Genomic DNA, 17,457 nt, shown 5'->3' with positions numbered 1-17,457 from the left:
CTAGAGAACAGAAACAGCTCAGATCTCCCTGGGTTTCTCTTTTTATTAATAAACTTCTCTTCCATGATCCAGCCTGGCCTCCCCTTGAGCCCAGGCCAGCATTCATCCCCACAGCAGTGCCTATCAAATTAGAGTCACAGAAGGAATCAGAGTTTGGGTGGGAATGGGCTTTGAAAATCATCTCATTCCACCCCTGCCACGGGCAGGGAATCTTCCACTGTCCCAGGCTGCTCCAGCCCCATCCAGCCTGGCCTTGGGCACTGCCAGGGATCCAGGGGCAGCCACAGCTGCTCTGGGCACCCTGTGCCAGGGCCTGCCCACCCTCCCAGGAACAATTCCTTCCCAATATCCCATCTTGATTTCCCTTCTGCCAGTCTGAACCCATTGTGCCTTGTCACATCACTCCAGTTCCTGATGCAGGGCTCCTCTCCAGCTTCCCTGTATCCCCTGGGATCCTGGAAGATGCTGTGAGGTCTGCATCCAACCTTCTTTTCTAGAGAAGAATCCATTTTGTCTGTTTTAACCCTCTTACCTCCTTGTCCCAGCTAGGAGCCCCTTGCCCTGGCACTGCACAAGAGGCTGAACTGCTGCTTCCTCTTCACTCCCAGAGCTCTGGCACTGCATCTTAAACTAGGTGTCTGTCCCAGCTTCTTCCTTCCTCACCTGGAGGAGCCTCTGTCCTGCTCTGTCCTTTTTGGGACACTGTGCTCAGGACACCTGGATCTGTTCAGAGCTGCAGTGCCTTTCTCCCTGTTCTTTTCTCTATTTTCACTAACTAATGAGTTCTAATGTTCCATTCCCTTTTTATATATTTTTTTGGATCACCGAGCCAACCTTCACAGTCTGTTCCCAGTTCCAACATCAGGATCTCATTCCCAAGTGAGGCCAGAACCCATCATTTTATATAATAGTTTAGGGCAATCCTTTCTGATACATAACACTTTATTTTTAAGCCATGCCTAATTTTATCAGCCACTTTATCACTGAGTTACTTAGTCTTGCAAAGTCCTCCTGCAATTCTACAGCCAATCCCTAGAAGTTCCATCCCAGGAAGGGTTAGGAAGATATGGGGACATGGAGTAGTGGTGGGCTTGGCTGGGTTAATGGCTGGAATTGATGATTTCAGAGAGTTTTTCTAACCTAAATTATTCTGTGATTATATTCTTGTCTTTACAACCAGAATATTTTACATATATATTATATATATTATGATTCTGTAATGCCTCAGGATCAGAATTAACTGTTATTTCGGAATTCTACCACTGAGATAATTCCCAAGATTCTCCAGCCTAGAGCTCTCTTCCACAACCTCCCTGTGTTTTAAACCTGACCATTTTTTGCCCTTGCCAGTGGCTGCCAAACACTGTAATTTTTTTTCTGTATTTTCTGTATTTTTCTCCCTGTATTTTCTCCCTGTTTCCTGTACTTGGAACAGGAAACAGCCCCTGTGCAATCACACCAAAACTGGCACATACATAATCTGTATTTTCTGCCTTCCTAGGTTTGTCCACAGTTTGATCCTGAGGTTGTTTCTAAAGTGATACCTTTTTTTCCTGTGATGCAGGAATTTTCTGACAGCTCTGAGAGAAACAGATAGGAGTGATCAGTGAAGCTCCTAATGGAATAAGAGAAATCAAACAACCACCAGAGTGAGGAGAGCATCACATCCTGTTGTTTCTGCTGAAATCCATATCAGGGAGAATCACGGACATTGGGAAGAGTTTAACTACACTGGGACTGCTGGGGGAATCTCTCTTAAAAAGCTCCTCCAGGAGAAAGCAATCAGAGAACCACAATATATCCTGAGATGGATATGGGGTCCAGCTCAAAAAAAGCTGAATATTGGATCAAGCACAAGAATCACTGATCCAGCTCCTGGCCCTGCACAGACAGCCCAACAATCCCTCCCTGTGCATCCCTGGTGTCCAAACCCTTCTGGAGCTCTGGCAGCCTCGGGGCTGTGCCCATTCCCTGGGGAGCCTGGGCAGTGCCAGCACCCTCTGGGGAAGAGCCTTGCCCTGATACCCACCCTAAACCCTCCTGGAACTCAAGCACTGCTCTGGCCATTCCCTGGGTCCTGTCCCTACTCACAGACAGCAGAGATTGGAGCTGCCTGTGCTGCCCAGTTTGGCTGGAAATCCCACTTGGTTCAAAAATCTCAGCCAGGAGAAACTCCAGAGCAGGTGGAATAGACATTACAGCAGAAACATTCTCCATCACCTCTTGCACAGTGGGATCCCAAACCAATTTCCCTCCAGCACTGGGATTGCAAATACTCTGTTCCACTTTGACCTTCTGTCACCCCCAAAACAAAAGGGAAGTGCAATCTCACTGTAGAGCTGTTTCCAAGGAATTGTCTGTCACTGGGTTAGTGACAGCCTGGCTGAAAGTCCTCCTGGGATCACAGAAAATGCTATGCAAGAATACTCTTCAAAATCCTCTGTGTTGCCCTGGCATGGTGTTGAAGGACATTTCTGCCACCAGCTTTGTAGGGAAGGCACCAAAACCACCCAAGGGACACAAACCAATTCTTTTTCACAGAATTTCAAACTGGTTTAGGTTCGAAGGACCTTAAAGCTCATTCAATTCTGCCACACCTTCCACTAGCCCAGCTTGTGAGAGTGTATTCCCTATGAACTATAAAATTCCTGGATTCAAGGAAAAGTCCTATTAATAAGTCAGGCTACAAATGTTATTTGAAGCTGGTAATCTCATCTTACCTTTTCCCTCTTCTCCTCTATTTTTCAAAAATAATTTAATTGGAGTTTTTATTGAGATGCCCAAGTCACATAAATCCTCCCTAATTTCCCAAATACAATCAAATACAAGAGACAGTGGTTTATGACTTGACCAGTCAGACTGGATGAAAACCCACTCTAGAACTATCAATTTAATTAACTAAATCAATTTAGCTATCAATTTAACTATCTAAACTCTAAAGTGATCAATTTAATTTCACCAGTACACAGGTGACCACATAAAATCGCCAAAACACTCCTCTATTTTCCCACCTGATGTTCTAAAAATCAAAGCATTTTTGTCACTAATACAATACCATTAGAAATGAAAAATCAATTCTTGGAGGAGAAATAAAATGCTTTCCCTGATTTTGAATCTGACAAAGATGCATTTTCTTTAAGGGGGAGAAAATTTGACGTAGTCCTGGAGGTGGCACTGGATGAGCTTTAAGGTCCCTTCCAACCCAAACTATTCTGGGATTCTCTGCCCTTCATTACACTCAAAATACTTCCATGATTTTTTTGCTGTTGCAACTCCCAAAGGTTTATAGCAACTCTGAGTGGACAAATGTCATGATTTTTCCTTAATTACTGGACAACAACCCACTGCAAGTATTGAGGAGAAATTCCTGCAGCTCCTCATCCTTTGCCTAATCCAAAAGTGAGTCCCTGAATCACCCTCAGCATAAACAAGTTTTTCAAAATCAGCTCTCCCCCAGGTGTGGTAAATTCTCCAAAATACAGGAATTCCACCCATGAGCACTTCCCTGCCTGTGCCAGCACATCCAGCCTCCTATAGCCCATCCTCTTTGCAAATGGATAATAATGGAAGTGTCATCTTAGATTCTGTCTGATTGATAAATAACCCTTGCTCAAATAGAAATGGAGCAAAGTGCATCAATTTGACTAATTCTCCCATTTGCTTCATGCTTAAAAAAATAAATAAAACTTGTCTGATGCTTTTTAGACCTGGTAACAAGAACATAATCTCATGTGTGCAGTGCAGTGGTCATGTCACTGTAATTTTAATTAAGCCCTTTCAGTTTAAAGGTTTAAGGCACATATTGTGGGTGGAAATTTCAATGGGAACCCCCCAAAAATTCCACTTTTTTTTCTTTTTTTTTCCCGTAAGGATATTGTAATAATGTTTCTTGGCTATGAGCTTCCATAGGAGGGCAAAATTGGTTTTCTCCTTGCTTATCATCTAATATATTCCAGGGGTAGAGGAAGGCTGAAATCCAGCATTTCTTATTAGGATCTTTATTTTTTTTCATTGTCTCCCTATTTGAGAATTCAACATTTATCAGCAATGCAGGTGAGTGCCCCATTTCCTGTCCACCTTCCTTCCTGCATTCAAATATTCCTGTATTGACTTAACCACCTTTTCCATTTCACAGTTTTCCATAATATCTTAACAGGAGGGAAAAAAAATTGATCTTCTCATATCAGAGGGAATATTTTAAAGATTAAATTGAGTGTGTGCTGCAAAAAAAAAAGCAGATTTTCTGTTTGAAGGGAAACATCACAAGTTGCACCCCTTCAGATAAAACAGAATCAGATCCTACAACTGTGAGAAATGACACATGTGCAACACAAGAAGCTGAAGGTTTGATTTGGTACAAGCCTGAGCCATTATTCCAAAGGTCCCTGAAGGATACAGCATTAAAACTTTTATTGTTTTAGCAGGTGGCATGTTGCCATTCTTACAAACTGATCCTTTTCCCTACTGTTTTCTTATATTCCCTGACTGCACCTTTACCACAGCAACAGGAACCTTTTAAATCCTATAAACGTGGTCATTAATGACCCAAATTGCTATTTAGGCACAGAAAATACCCTCCCACACCAGTTAATTGATTTTTAATCAATGTATTACGCAGCCCAATTTTGGGGATAAAGGCTTACAGGACTTTAAATCTGTAACTCCTGTTTTGGGTTGCAATACAGAATGTGGCCAGCAATGTGTATTCTGTCCCCATCTGTTGAGCTGGTGGGGCAGTGCCCCTGATCTCCTGGCACATATTCTCAGCTAATGGGCCATATTTAAACCAGCTGGGACAATCATCTCTATCTTTCCACAGCCCATCCTCCCTCCAGGAGATATCATCTGCTGCTGGGACATTGAGTCCCACTGCATGACTGATAAAATTACATCATCCCACTGGGAGATGCTCCACCCAGGGGAGGAGCCAAGCCTTTCCCATCTAGAGAAAAACTGAGATTTTGGGCAGCAAGATACCAAATTTCCACTGGATTCCAGAGGAAAACCAGGAATCATCCCTGGACCTTCAGAGAAAAACTGCACCTTCTACAGGAGCACTGCTCCAGCTGAACCACATCTGTCACTGCAGGAGGATGCAGCCACCATTGAATGGGACTGCTGCCAACACCCTGACTGACTGATGGGGTGTCAGGCTGTATTCTGACTCTGTCAGTATTTTTGGGATTGTTCTTTGTAATACTGTATTTCTATTTTAATTTTCCTAGTAAAGAACTGTTATTCCTAATTCCCATATCTTTGCCTGAGAGTCCCTTAATTTCAAAATTATAATAATAATTCAGAGGAAGGGGTTTTACATTCTCCATTTCAAAGAGAAGCTTCTGCCTTTATTGGCAGACACTTGTCCTTGAAACCAGGACACTCCTTAGGATATTTAGAGTCATGAAAGGGTTTCAATTGAAAGGGACCTCAAAGCCCATCCAGTGCCACCCCTGCCATAGGCAGGGACACCTTCCATTATCCCAGGCTGCTCCAAGCCCCATCCAGCCTGGCCTGTCTCCTCCCTGGGGCTGTTCAGAGCTGTGTGCACACAGTGCTGTGCCCTGGGCTCTGGAAGGTGCCACCAAGTGCCACCGAGCTCCCTTTAGGCCGACCCATCCTAGGATTCTGTGACTTTTCACTACTCAAATATGAATTATTCACTGCTACCCCAGCCTGACCTGTGCTGGGATTCTGTGAACATTCACCACTCACTAAGTGATCTGAATCCTCATGATCCTCTACGATGGGCTGTGAACTGAACAAGTGAAATAGAAATCTGATAGAAATAGATGCATTCTCAGGACAACATGGCTCATAAAAAGTGAGGGGACAAGTGGTGCTGAGTTTGTTCACACAAGGTAACAGGAAATGTTAGAACTCTGCCATGATACATTCTTTTCACAAATCCTTCACACCCTTCTTCCCCCTGATGGTGCTAAATGATGCCTGACAGGCTAAAAGGAAGAGAAAACTGCAGAAGAGACAAGCAGCCCCACCCCACATTTTCTCCAGAGATTTTTATTTTCCAAAGAATATCAAAACACTGAAAAAATCCATCTAAAATTACCTTAATAACCAAGTCAAACTTCTGGTGTAAATCCCTATTTATTGGCTTGAGGAGTGTCAGTTCAGCTGTTGTGAGATTCATATGGAAATACTGGGGATAATCCTCAGGAGTACCTGCAAAAAAGAAATTGAGGTTTGAACAACTCTGAAAGGTTTAGTTCAGCAATGTGTTTATTTCACTCATAAATCATCAAAGGAAAAAAGCCTAATTCTGGTTTGGGAAGGATAAAATATGGCCTTAAGTGGACATGGAGCTTAAGGATACAATAAAATTATGTATTTAATATTATTATTTCTCTACTCTCCAAACCCACAAAGATTTCTCTCAACTGCAATGCCATAAGTACTTGATAACAACAGGAATATTATTAATAACACATAAATAATATATATAAGTAATAACACAATGAATAACAATATGATAACAACAGGTTATTTTAGAAATCCTTCCAGGAAAAGTCAGTCCTCAGGGAGGAAACACCAGACAAAATCTCAATTTATTGTCAGTTTCCTGTATCCCCTTGCCTTGCCTTTTAATTTCAAGCTTTAATTAATTAATCTAATTTTTGAAGAGCACAAGGCACCCAGCAGGAGCTCCAATCTTTTGGCAGGTAACAGATTGTTGGTTTTAGAGGCTGCACATCACCAAGGCTGTTGCTGAAACTAAAAACTGTCACCAAATTAGGGACAAAATGCAAAAACTCTGAGAAAAGAGAAAGTAAGAGGTGCCCTAAAGGAGAGCAGATATATAGGGGAGGAGGATAAGAGTCACAAAGGGATCTACAGAAGGGAAGGTGAGGCTAATATTGGGACAAGGATGTCAGGTAAGAATCCGGGGGGAAAAAAAACCATGAAAAACTCCACTAAGAACCAAACCAACCTCAGCAAGAGAAAAAAAGGAAAAGGCAGCAAGGTGGATGACAGAAAAGCAAAAATTAAGGGATTACACAAGTGGATGCCCAAATCCTGTCTGGGGATTCCTGCTCAGCTCCTGCCCACCTCAGGAAGAGCTCAGATTCCTGGATTCCTAAACTCTGGGAGCCAGGTCTTCCAGGAGCAGGAGTATCTGCTTCTGCATATACAAAATAATTTCCATTTTGACAGAGCAGAGCAGCCCTCAGTCCACTTTTGCCTGCTCTGAAATCCAGGGATGAGCTCCAAGTCAAAAATCACAGAGCCAGTTCCAAGGGCATAAAATTAATGATTGAAAGAAAAATTCAGCTTTTCTCCCCAGAGAAAAAAAAAAGGCTTCAAATTACTCCTAAAAAGAATATTTTGCTAGTAATTTACTACTACACATAATACATTTTACTATTAAAAACAACAACATTTTCTTGTTAAAATAATAAAATTTCTGGGAGAATCAATAGCATTGCTAATAAAAATAAAGAGAAGGGCCTTGCTTTACACCTGGTTAATGTGGGTGTATTGCAAAGACACAAATAAACGAACATTTCCAAAAGCCAGGGATTGGAAAAAAGAATGTATTGCAAAAAAAATCTAAATAGCCTGTTCCTAAATGTTAAATATATCAAATATCCACAGTGCCCAGAGCATGTCCCTTGCACAGGTGGGCAAAGAAAGAAGGGGAAAGAAGAACCTAATAAAACTGAGTCAAATTAAATAATACTTAAAATAATTCTAAAAAGTAACTTATTCCTTTATTCCACAGGCACAGTCCAAACCTCCCAGGGTTTAAAAAAAGGACATTCCCAAAGAGATCAAGGAGAAGGAGGTTTAGAACTAAAGAAAAGGGGGGAGAAAATCCACATAATGAGAAATATCTGCAAGACCCATTTCCTGTGGAACTACTTAATATTTTCTGAGGCTAAAACAGAAATAGCAAATCTTGGGAGAGATGAAGGCAGATTTAAAATTCAAAAATAAATCCTTTGGAAGAGCACAGGAAAGGGGAAATAAGGAAAATAAAAAAGATAAAACCAGAAAAGTGTGAGAAAAATAAAAGGGCGAATGAAGGAAGGGGGGAAAAGGAGGAAAAAAAGAAGGTAAAAAGAAGCAAACAGGAAAAAAATAAAGGGGAAAATGAATCTTAAAAGAAAGGAAATAGAAAGTAGGAAAAAAAGAAGGAAAAAATAAATGAGTGAAAATGACAGAAAAATTAAGAAATAAGGAAAAAGGAAGAATAAAGAAGGAAAAGAGGAAGAAAAAATAGGGAAAAGGAAAATATAAGGGAAGGGGGAAGAAGGAAAAAATAAGAAAAAGGAAGGAAACAAAAAGGAAAACATAAGGGGTAAAGAAGGAAAAAATAAAAGAGAAGGAAAATATTATAGAGAATAAATAAAGAAGGTTAAAAAAAGGCAAAAAAAGAAAACAGAAGGAACAGATAAGGAAATGAAAAGAAAAAAAGAAAACTAAGTAAAAGGGAAAAGATTAGAGGCAAATGAAGTTAAAAGAAGACAAAGAGACTAGGAAAAAAGAAATGAGGAAAAAATAAGGCAAAATAAAGAAGAAAAAAGAAAGAAGAAAAAAGAAAGAAGAAGGAGAAGAAGAAAATATGGGTAAAAGAAATAAAGAATAAAGGAAAAGAAGAAGAAAAGAAGAAGAAAAGAAGAAAAGAAGAAGAAAGGAAGAAAAAAGAGCCAAAAGGTTATGAAGGAAGGGAAAAAGAAGGATAAGAAAAGCAAAAAGAAATTGAAAGAAGAATGAAGGAAAAGACATGGAAAAGAGATGGAAAAGAGAAGAAAAAAGAAGGCAAGAAAAGAAAGAATGAAGGAATAGAGGAGAAAAGGAGAAAAAGTAAACAATGAAAAAGGAAAAACGAAAGAAGAAAAAAGAAAAGTAAAAAAAGGTCCCCAAACCAATCCAAATTGCTGCACCACACCTTTCTGAATGATTTCTTGGAGGTCAAAACAGCCACTCCAATATTCCCCACATCCCAGGTTAGTGACACACAATTTTTAATAATTTCACTCCTGAAGAACATTGTAAATTATGCAAAAAACCTTAAGCAGTTTGCCTAAATGTGGCCCTGGGGTGGAGCTCTCCCTGCAGAACTTAGGAACAAAATCAATTTAAGACATTTATAAATAGGTCCATTTGCAGAGCTAAACTTCCATAATGTGCTCCTCAAAATCCTCACTTTCACCTCTCATTGGGAAAACCATGTAGTTTAACATAGGGAAAATAGGGAAATGATGTGATTCCAGAGAATTCCCCCTTTCCAAATCCCACAGAAAGGTTGGTGTGTGGATTTTGGGAGCAGCTGGACAAGTAGAGCCCTGCAACTACCAACACCCTCAGGCCCTTCCATGGCCACATTCTACAAGCCCAGAAATAAATGCCAAACACAGGGAAGCAGCAGGAAAAAGAAGAGAGAGAAGCCTAAACAACTAAACAAACTTTAAATTACAAAGCAAAGTGCACAGGCAGCAAAATTGGAGGTGGATGAGGTAAGATCCTTGGAGCTGCCCCCTGCCACATGATTTTGGGGATGAAATCTGCAGTAATTGCCTTTTTTAGCCTCTCTTTTGTGCCTGTCAATGGAAAACACATCCTAGCAGAGCACTCCTTTCCCTCCCTGTGTTGTTCCATTCACTAAACCAGACAACAATTCTGGATTCAATGTGAATAAACACTAATAAATAACCATGTGCCATGAACTTCCACGTGGCAATTAAACACCAACAGGTAGAAGAACAATTCCAAACATCCCACTGACCACAAGAGTAATTTTTATCAGGGTTCCACTCTCCCAGGCAATCTTTTCCTGGCTGGTCATACCAGAGGGACAGATTTGGAGGGATAGGAAAAGTAGCAGACACCAACCAACTAGGATGGAGTAGAGGATGCCAGGTCGGTCGGAAGGAGGCTGGATGTTTCGGTCCTGATCTATGGCTTGGATGGGTGGAGTGACACTGATGGGATTCACATGGGCCTGAAATGAGAAACCACATTGGAAACAGCAATTAGAAAGACAGCAGGGAGATCTGCAGGTTCAGCACAACATCTCATAGGAAAGGGTATTGGAAGAGAAAAAAACTTCAGAATGAGAAGAATATTTACAGCACGCAGCCCCCTTTGAATCCAAATTAACCAAGCAACATATGCATTTCTATAGCAACCTCCTTTCTGTGAGATATAGCTTTAGGACAGATCCCAGGGGAAAGGAATCACACAATCCCAGAATGGTTTGGATGGGAAGGGACCTTAAAGGCCATCCAGTGCCATCCCCTGCCATGGGCAGGGACACCTTCCACCATTCCAGGGTGCTCCAAGCCCCATCCAGCCTGGCCTTGGGCACTGCCAGGGATCCAGGGGCAGCCACAGCTGCTCTGGGCACCCTGTGCCAGGGCCTGCCCACCCTCCCAAGGAACAATTCCTTCCTTATACTTCATCTAAATTTCCCCTCTGTCAGTCTGAACCCACTCCCCATTGTCCTGTCATTCCAGTCCCCCTCTGGCTTCCCTGTAGCCACTTCAGATCCTGGAAGGAGCTGTGAGATCTCCACACAACCTTCTCTTCTGCAGCCCCAACTTTCCCAGCCTGGCTCCACAGGGAAAGTGCTCCAGCCCCCTTATCAGCTTAGAAGCAGACAGTAAACACTTGATAAAGGAAGCTCACAAATACTTGACTGTTTCTATAAATAGTCCCTCAAATCAGGGATTTCAGCCATCACACAGTGTAATACAGCAAATGCCTGAAAATAAAAAAAACAAATTGAACTGGAGCATCACTAGGAGCTAGAATGGCTGCAATCCACAAATACACACTGCAAAAGAAACTTAAGGAACAGACATTTCATGGATGGCTGCGTTGGAAAAGTGTGGATGGATGTGGGAACAAGTCACCATTATTTGGAAGTGAATTCAAATGTTTAACATGGAGACAGAATTGTAGAATAATGGAATGGTTTGGGTTGGAAGAGACCTTAAAGATCCAAAATCTGCCCCCCACTACCACTATCCCAGGCTGCTCCAAGCCCCAAAGTCCAGCCTGGCCTTGGACACTTCCAGGGATCCAGGGGCAGCCACAGCTGCTCTGGGAATCTTACAGGGCCTCCTCCCTGCCCTCACTGCACCCTCCCAGGAACAATTCCTTCCCAATATCCCACCTATCCCTGTCCTCTGGCAATGGGAAGCCATTCTCCCTTGTTCTGGCACTCCACCCCCTGCAGAATCTCTCCCCATGTTTCTTGTAGTTCCAGGTTCTGCAAGGTCACAATCAGGTTGTCCCAAAACTGGTGCCAGCTTTCATCTCTGTCAATCCAGTCTCCAGTGGCAGCTCCAGAGCTGCCATTCCCAACTCCCACAGTTTCAGTGACCTTGGCTGCTCAACCAGCCACAAATGTATCACACATGGGTGTGTGCACACCAGGCTTTCCCCTCCCCTTGGAATGTTTCCCTGCATGACAAAAACCCTTAATGAGCTCTGTGAAAAGCCAGACGCCCTTTTTTTTCCACATACTACTCGCCCTGGCAGCCTCTCCTTTGGAAAGCTCTGTGTTCTGCAAGAGGGGACTGGAAATTTAGCGTGGGAATAGGAATGAAACAAGTCCATGCTCGGCCAAGTTTTGGCAGAGCTGTCAGAAATCATCCTGCTGAGAGCTGGAAGGGAACTGTGAGAGCTTTGGTGATGCTGAGGGGAAACTTAGAGGGAAAAGGGATGAGCCAGGAGGAGGAGAAGGAGCCAGGGACAGAGGAAAGGCAATTTATTGACCCCTTGTGTAGGTGTGGATAGGTCACCTGCCACCACACCCTAAAGTGTATCCCACCTCTCATTTCCAACAGGTCTCTCAAGTCAAGAGGCTCCTCCAGCCTTTTCCGTACAGACATGTCAGGGATAGGCACATTAAAAAGTGAGGATAGAGGCTCTTGGCCTCCCATATTAGGATGGGAAAGCCCCTCACTCCACTGTCTCTGTCCCCATCTCACTGGTCAGGACCTCTGTCATCACCCAATTCCATTTGGAACTCTTTGAAAAATTAAACTCTTAAAAGCATAATGAGGGAGACAAGCTCAAAATAGGCAGAAAGAAAGAGAAGAAGATATATTTGACATCTGCTTGAATTTTTAAAAGGCCTCAGGATGGCATAGAAGTTGCATGGGAAGAGAGAAGATTGCACAGAAAACTGACTAAGACTAAAATGCTATTTCTAAATTCACAGATCAGCTGGAGCCCTCTCAGAAAACCCCACATTCTAGTCAGAAACACACCCACAATAAAACCAGTCTCATCTGTTAGTCTGGGTTTAAACTCACCATGGATGCCCAGAGCAGCTGTGGCTGCCCCTGGATCCCTGGCAGTGTCCAAGGCCAGGCTGGATGGGGCTGGAGCAGCCTGGGATAGGGGAAGGTGTCCCTGACATGGCAGGGGTGGCACTGGATGGGCTTTGAGGTCCCTTCCAACCCAAACCATTCTGGGATTCTGGGATTCTATGATTGCAATATTATAGGTCAGGCTGGGTCTGTGCCAAACCAAGACTAAAAATCAGAATTGTTCAACAAATAACTTGAATAGCAAGGACAATGCTTTATTTTCCAGTTCAAGGAAAAGCTGGAGAGCAGCACTTAAAATCCTTGTTTTTGAGATGAAACAGGTTCTGGTTGAACAGAAGAGGGTTTATCCCACACTGACACCTCTGCACCAACCCCTGGGAAACAAAGCACTCAGTTGAATAGAAACAAGTCCAAAACAAAATTAATTATAGAAAAGCTGAGAATGTAAAGTGAAATCCATTATTTTTTTTCTATATAAGCTGTTTTTCCAGGTGCTGTACACGTCTAAAATGGGCTACTCAAGAGCTAGGAGACATCATACACCATCTGCTGAAATGTTTATGGACACAATCATAAAATCATGGAATGGTTTGGGTTGGGAGGAACCTTAAAGCCCATCCAGTGCCACCCCCTGCCCTGGGCAGTGACACCTTCCACTACCCCAGGCTGCTCCAAGCCCCATCCAACCTGCCTTGGACACTGCCAGGGATCCAGGGACAGCCACAGCTGCTCTGGCAATTTGATTCCAGCCCCTCCCTACCCTCACAGGGAATGATTTCTTCCTAATATCCCATCTCAATTTCCCCAGTGTCAGCCTGAACCCATTCCCCCTTGTCCTGTCACTCCAGTTCCTGTTGCAGGGTCCTTCTCCAGCTTCCCTGCAGCCCCTCCAGACTCTGGATGGGACTGTGGGGTCTCCCCACAACTTTTTCTTCTCCATGCTATGAAAACATAAAACAATGAAGCAGCCATTACATTAATAAAAAGGTAATAGCATGTTAATAAATTAATCAAAGCACACATAGGAAGTTTAAGAAAGTGTGCATATGCTTTTAATCAGAAATAATTGCTTTAAAAAATTAGGAGTCAAGCTAGAAGTCTTCCATAGGCATCCAATACCTTTGCAAAAAAAAATCCCCTACCAGGCTCCTTCTCAGGAGCTTCATGAGGAGATGGAAGCTCATTAAAAGGAAGGAAAAACAGATTAATGAAGGAGTGAAGTGTCTGAGGTGCCCATGGGTGCCAACTGGAGGCAAAGCACTCAGAATGAACAGCCAGCCTTCAAATCCCAGCCTCTGCCAAGGGGAACATGAAAGGCTGCCCAAGCTCTGGCAGAGGCAGGTGATTAAAAAACAAACAAGATCTTGCCCATCTGAGGGTGGAATATGCAGTCATTTATTTTCCTCGTTAGGGAAAAGCTCCCTTAGTTACTGGTGTGGTGATTAATTGACTTCCAGGTGTTCAGTACAGCAGAACTGGCCAAAAAGCAGAAGCCCAATCCCACCATGCAACTCTAAGCACAAATATAAATAAATTTTAAAAAATCCTCCTTCAAACAGAGCCATGATGGGGAACCTGCCAGGGAGTCTGCAGGGCCATGAGATGATCAAGGCAGAAAAATACTTTAAAAAAGCTCAGAGAGAATAAGGTAGCAGCAAAAACCTCATTCCACACCCCCCCCCTTCTTTTGTGTTAACCATGGAAGCACAGCAGCACCTTCTCCATGTGGGATGTCCAGCAGGTCCTGCAAAAATCCATGGCCTTCAGAGATGTTATGGATGGAACAAGGAAAATTAAGAGCTGCATTTCTGCCAGGGGTTTTTAGACTCCTACTCAGGATTGTGAATAAAATAAACAGCTGATATTTTAAATTAATGTATTTAAATGATGCTTCATAATTCAGGAGTGCAGTTGCATTCAAAACCCAAACAGGATTTTTAGGGACCATCCTACATATTGATTTCACCATCTCATGGAATAATTATGAGTGAATTTACAACTCAGATGCAGAATATGCATTTGGAGCTTTCAAGAACAACAAAAACAACAACAAAAACCAAACCCATTCCAACATAAACACGAGTTTAAGAATAAAAGTAATGTATTTTCCAATATTTTTTAAAAAATATTTTATTTTCTTTAAATTATTTTAAGATGTCCAGGAATGCCAGGCTTCCAACAGAAGGATGTGGGCAGTGTAGAATTCTTTCTAAAGTCGGGGTACAACAGTAATTGTTGCACAGCTGGTAACAAGGATTTAAAAAATCAGATTTTCTCTTTTTCATCTACCTGAGATGCAAAGCTGAATTTGCTAATTTTTAAGGAAAACTTCTTCCTTTGGAGAAGATGAGAAGGAAAAGAGAGGAAATTATACATTTTGGGAGTTGAAACAACACAGTTTTCTGCTCAGAGCTGACTTTTCATTTGGGGGAGAGGGGTGTGTTGTGGTGTATTTTGAGGGGTTTTTTTGCTTGTTACTATGAAAATCATTGTTTTCTAGGAAGCAGAAAGCCAACTGAAGCCAATATTCCTCAGCTAGGAAGGTTTTTTTTTTTTCCTGAGCAGATAATACATTCTTGAGAGGCACTTTTTGTACAATTAAGACAGCAGACCATGAACCAGCTCCAGGTTTAGTGATGCTGCTGTGATGATTCACAAGCACCTGAGCCCCCAGCAGAGACTCAGGGGCCAGGGCCACCACATAGGCACAAGTAAACACTGGAAAATTCTGCAAAGCATAAAACTGCATGGAAAGCAAGAGTTCCCAAAGTTTTGTTTGGATTCCCCAAGGTGAACTCAAGAGATCCACTGAGAGAAGGGACAAAAACCTACACTGTCAATTTATTAGTGAGTCAAACACAGCAAGACTTTTTCTACCCCAAGTCTCACTGAAGACTGAGTTGTTAAGGCACTAGGGCAGCTGTTTACTGTGGCTAGTGCACTTCAGGTAAAGTCTCAGGACCTTCCACCTGCATAATTCTCACAGCTCAGCTGAGGAATTCGCTGCTGAACTCTAATCCCTCTGCAAATCAAGGCTGAGGAGCTTTTCTCCAGATGGAAAATAGCACTAAAGCAACACAGATTGTCCTGGTGCCATCCAGAGCCCCATCCCAGGGAGCTCTGTACTATTAAACTAACAAAGTTCTTGATGAATTGATCAATTATTATGGTGACACTGTTTTTCCTTGTGCTTTCCCACTGTAAATGGGAAATGATCTGAGTTTTCTCCATGCTGTGCAGAGCTGCCTGTGACTTTGCCAATACTCAGCACTAAAACAGCAGGGAGAGCTGCAGAACCATTCCAACATCATTCCTTGCTGCTGTCTCAGCTGCTCTGCCAGCACAACAAGGGCTGTGACAAAACACTAATGAGCAGAAATCCATCACAGAGCACTTGCATGTCAGCAAAACGTGGGGAACATTTCAGTGGAGTTATCCAACCACAAAGGAAGTCAATTGAGAAAGCAGGAATCACACTACAAATGTAGGAGATACCACCAAAATCTCATCCTTAGTCAAACCACGTCTCATCAAATCTTTCATTTGTCACATCTCCAGGCTGATGTGACACAGAGGTGTACAGGAATCCAGGGGGAATGGAATCTTCTGACCCTTTGCCTTGCCACAACATGGGAACACAAGCTGTGGGCTAAGACCTCAACCAAATGCTTTGGAGATTTTGGAAGCAAACCCCAAGCACAGATTTAAAATACACTCAGAATCTGAAAGAGAATAAATTCACTGCAGAAAATTGGTAGATCAAGTTGTCATGGGAGCTAAAAAGAGGTTTACATAGCAAAAATTCTGGGCCTGGAAACACTTCCAAAAAAGGTCACAACAGCTTGAGGAAAACAAATCTACATTGCTAAACCCCAGAGATTTACAGTTAATTCACCCAATTTATACCTCGTAGAATTACAGAACCAGCAAGGTTGAAAAAGAGCTTTAGATCATCCAGTCCAACCATCAATCCATCACCACTAATCCATGCCCTCAGCTGCCACGTCCACTCCTTCTATTCACCCCTCCAGGGAAATGATGGGGCAGCCACAGCTTCTCTGGGCAAAGCTGTGCCAGGGCCTCCCCACCCTCACAGAGAGGAATGTCCTCTTGATATCCAGTCTACACCTGCTCTCTGGCACTGGGAAGCCATTCCCCTTTGTCCTGTCACTCTATCCCTTGGAAAAGTCCCTCTCTAATATTCTTATGTGCTCCTTCAGGTACTGCAAAGTCATAGTTTGGTCACCCCGAAGCTTCTCCTCTCCAGGTGAACAATCCCAGCTCTACCAGCCTTTCCTCCCAGCAGAGCTGCTCCATCCCTCTGACCATCCTGGAGCCTCCTCTGGACTCTCTCCAGCAGTTCCAGGTCTTTCCTGTGCCGGGACCCCAGAACTGATCCACAAATTTAAAACTAAACTAACTTTTTTCTTTAGTTATTATTCAGAAGGTCCCCTTCATTTCCAGAAGCCACAGCTAAAAAGCCACAGTGGGTAATTTATGCTGTTGGTACCTGTGACCTGGCCTCTCCTGTCTTCTGTGGGGGCAAAAAGGTGTTTTAATGACCAATGGGAAAAATTAAGGCATGAGATTAATTATTCAATTCACCTTCTTTCTAAACTCAGCACTAAATTATCAAACAGCTTTTAGCACCTGATTTAGCTACTCAATACAACACATGGCTGCTTCCTTCTTGGGTTTCTGTCATGCCTCATGTTTATGCAATTTCTTGAAATGAAAACTGTAAAATTCAAATATCCTGGCAGCTCGAGTTGTTAACGAGTAAGCTGTCAGAGAACACAATTCCTTCCATTCATTTGTAAAAACAAGCCATCTTCAAGGGGGGAAAAAAATAACCATTTTGAAAGAGCAGCAAGAGAGCATAATGAACCCGAGCACGGAGGAAAACAGAGACTATTTTTATCAATGATGTCTCCCAGGAACAGCAGGGCCAAAAAAGAATTGAATTTCATCAGGATCTGATCACAGTGCTTACTAAATTGCTTTTTCTGTATCTGACATGCTTGATAAGAAGTGTCCCCAGCAGTGTCTGTGCAGGGGACTAAATGAAATGCATTATGCAATGGGCCTCCTGCCTCAGCACAACCAGAATTCAGGCCAGAGCTTCTCTTCCTTCCAAGGTGATGACTGGCATTTA

The 17,457-nt window shown here is 42.6% G+C and overlaps 1 protein-coding gene across 9 annotated transcripts in view; it reads right to left on the bottom strand.

Annotated features, from left to right (window-relative positions):
- Window positions 1-17,457, bottom strand: part of PCDH15 (protocadherin related 15) — a gene marked incomplete at its 3' end in the record, with an annotated part of 626,608 nt that overhangs the window by 145,575 nt on the left and 463,576 nt on the right. For all 9 annotated transcript variants that reach the window (XM_079312511.1, XM_079312506.1, XM_079312514.1 and 6 more), the window contains 2 exons: window positions 9,853-9,961; window positions 6,068-6,180 (listed from right to left, as the gene is read on the bottom strand). In XM_079312511.1, coding sequence (XP_079168637.1) covers window positions 6,068-6,180; window positions 9,853-9,961 — 222 coding nt within the window. The remainder of the gene's footprint in view (window positions 1-6,067; window positions 6,181-9,852; window positions 9,962-17,457) is intronic.

This window comes from Erithacus rubecula, assembly GCF_903797595.1.
Source record: "Erithacus rubecula genome assembly, chromosome: 9".
NCBI classification, from domain to species: Eukaryota; Metazoa; Chordata; class Aves; order Passeriformes; family Muscicapidae; genus Erithacus; species Erithacus rubecula.
The sequence above is the reverse complement of the archived record's forward strand: the minus strand, read 5'-3'. Positions and strand labels throughout refer to the sequence as shown.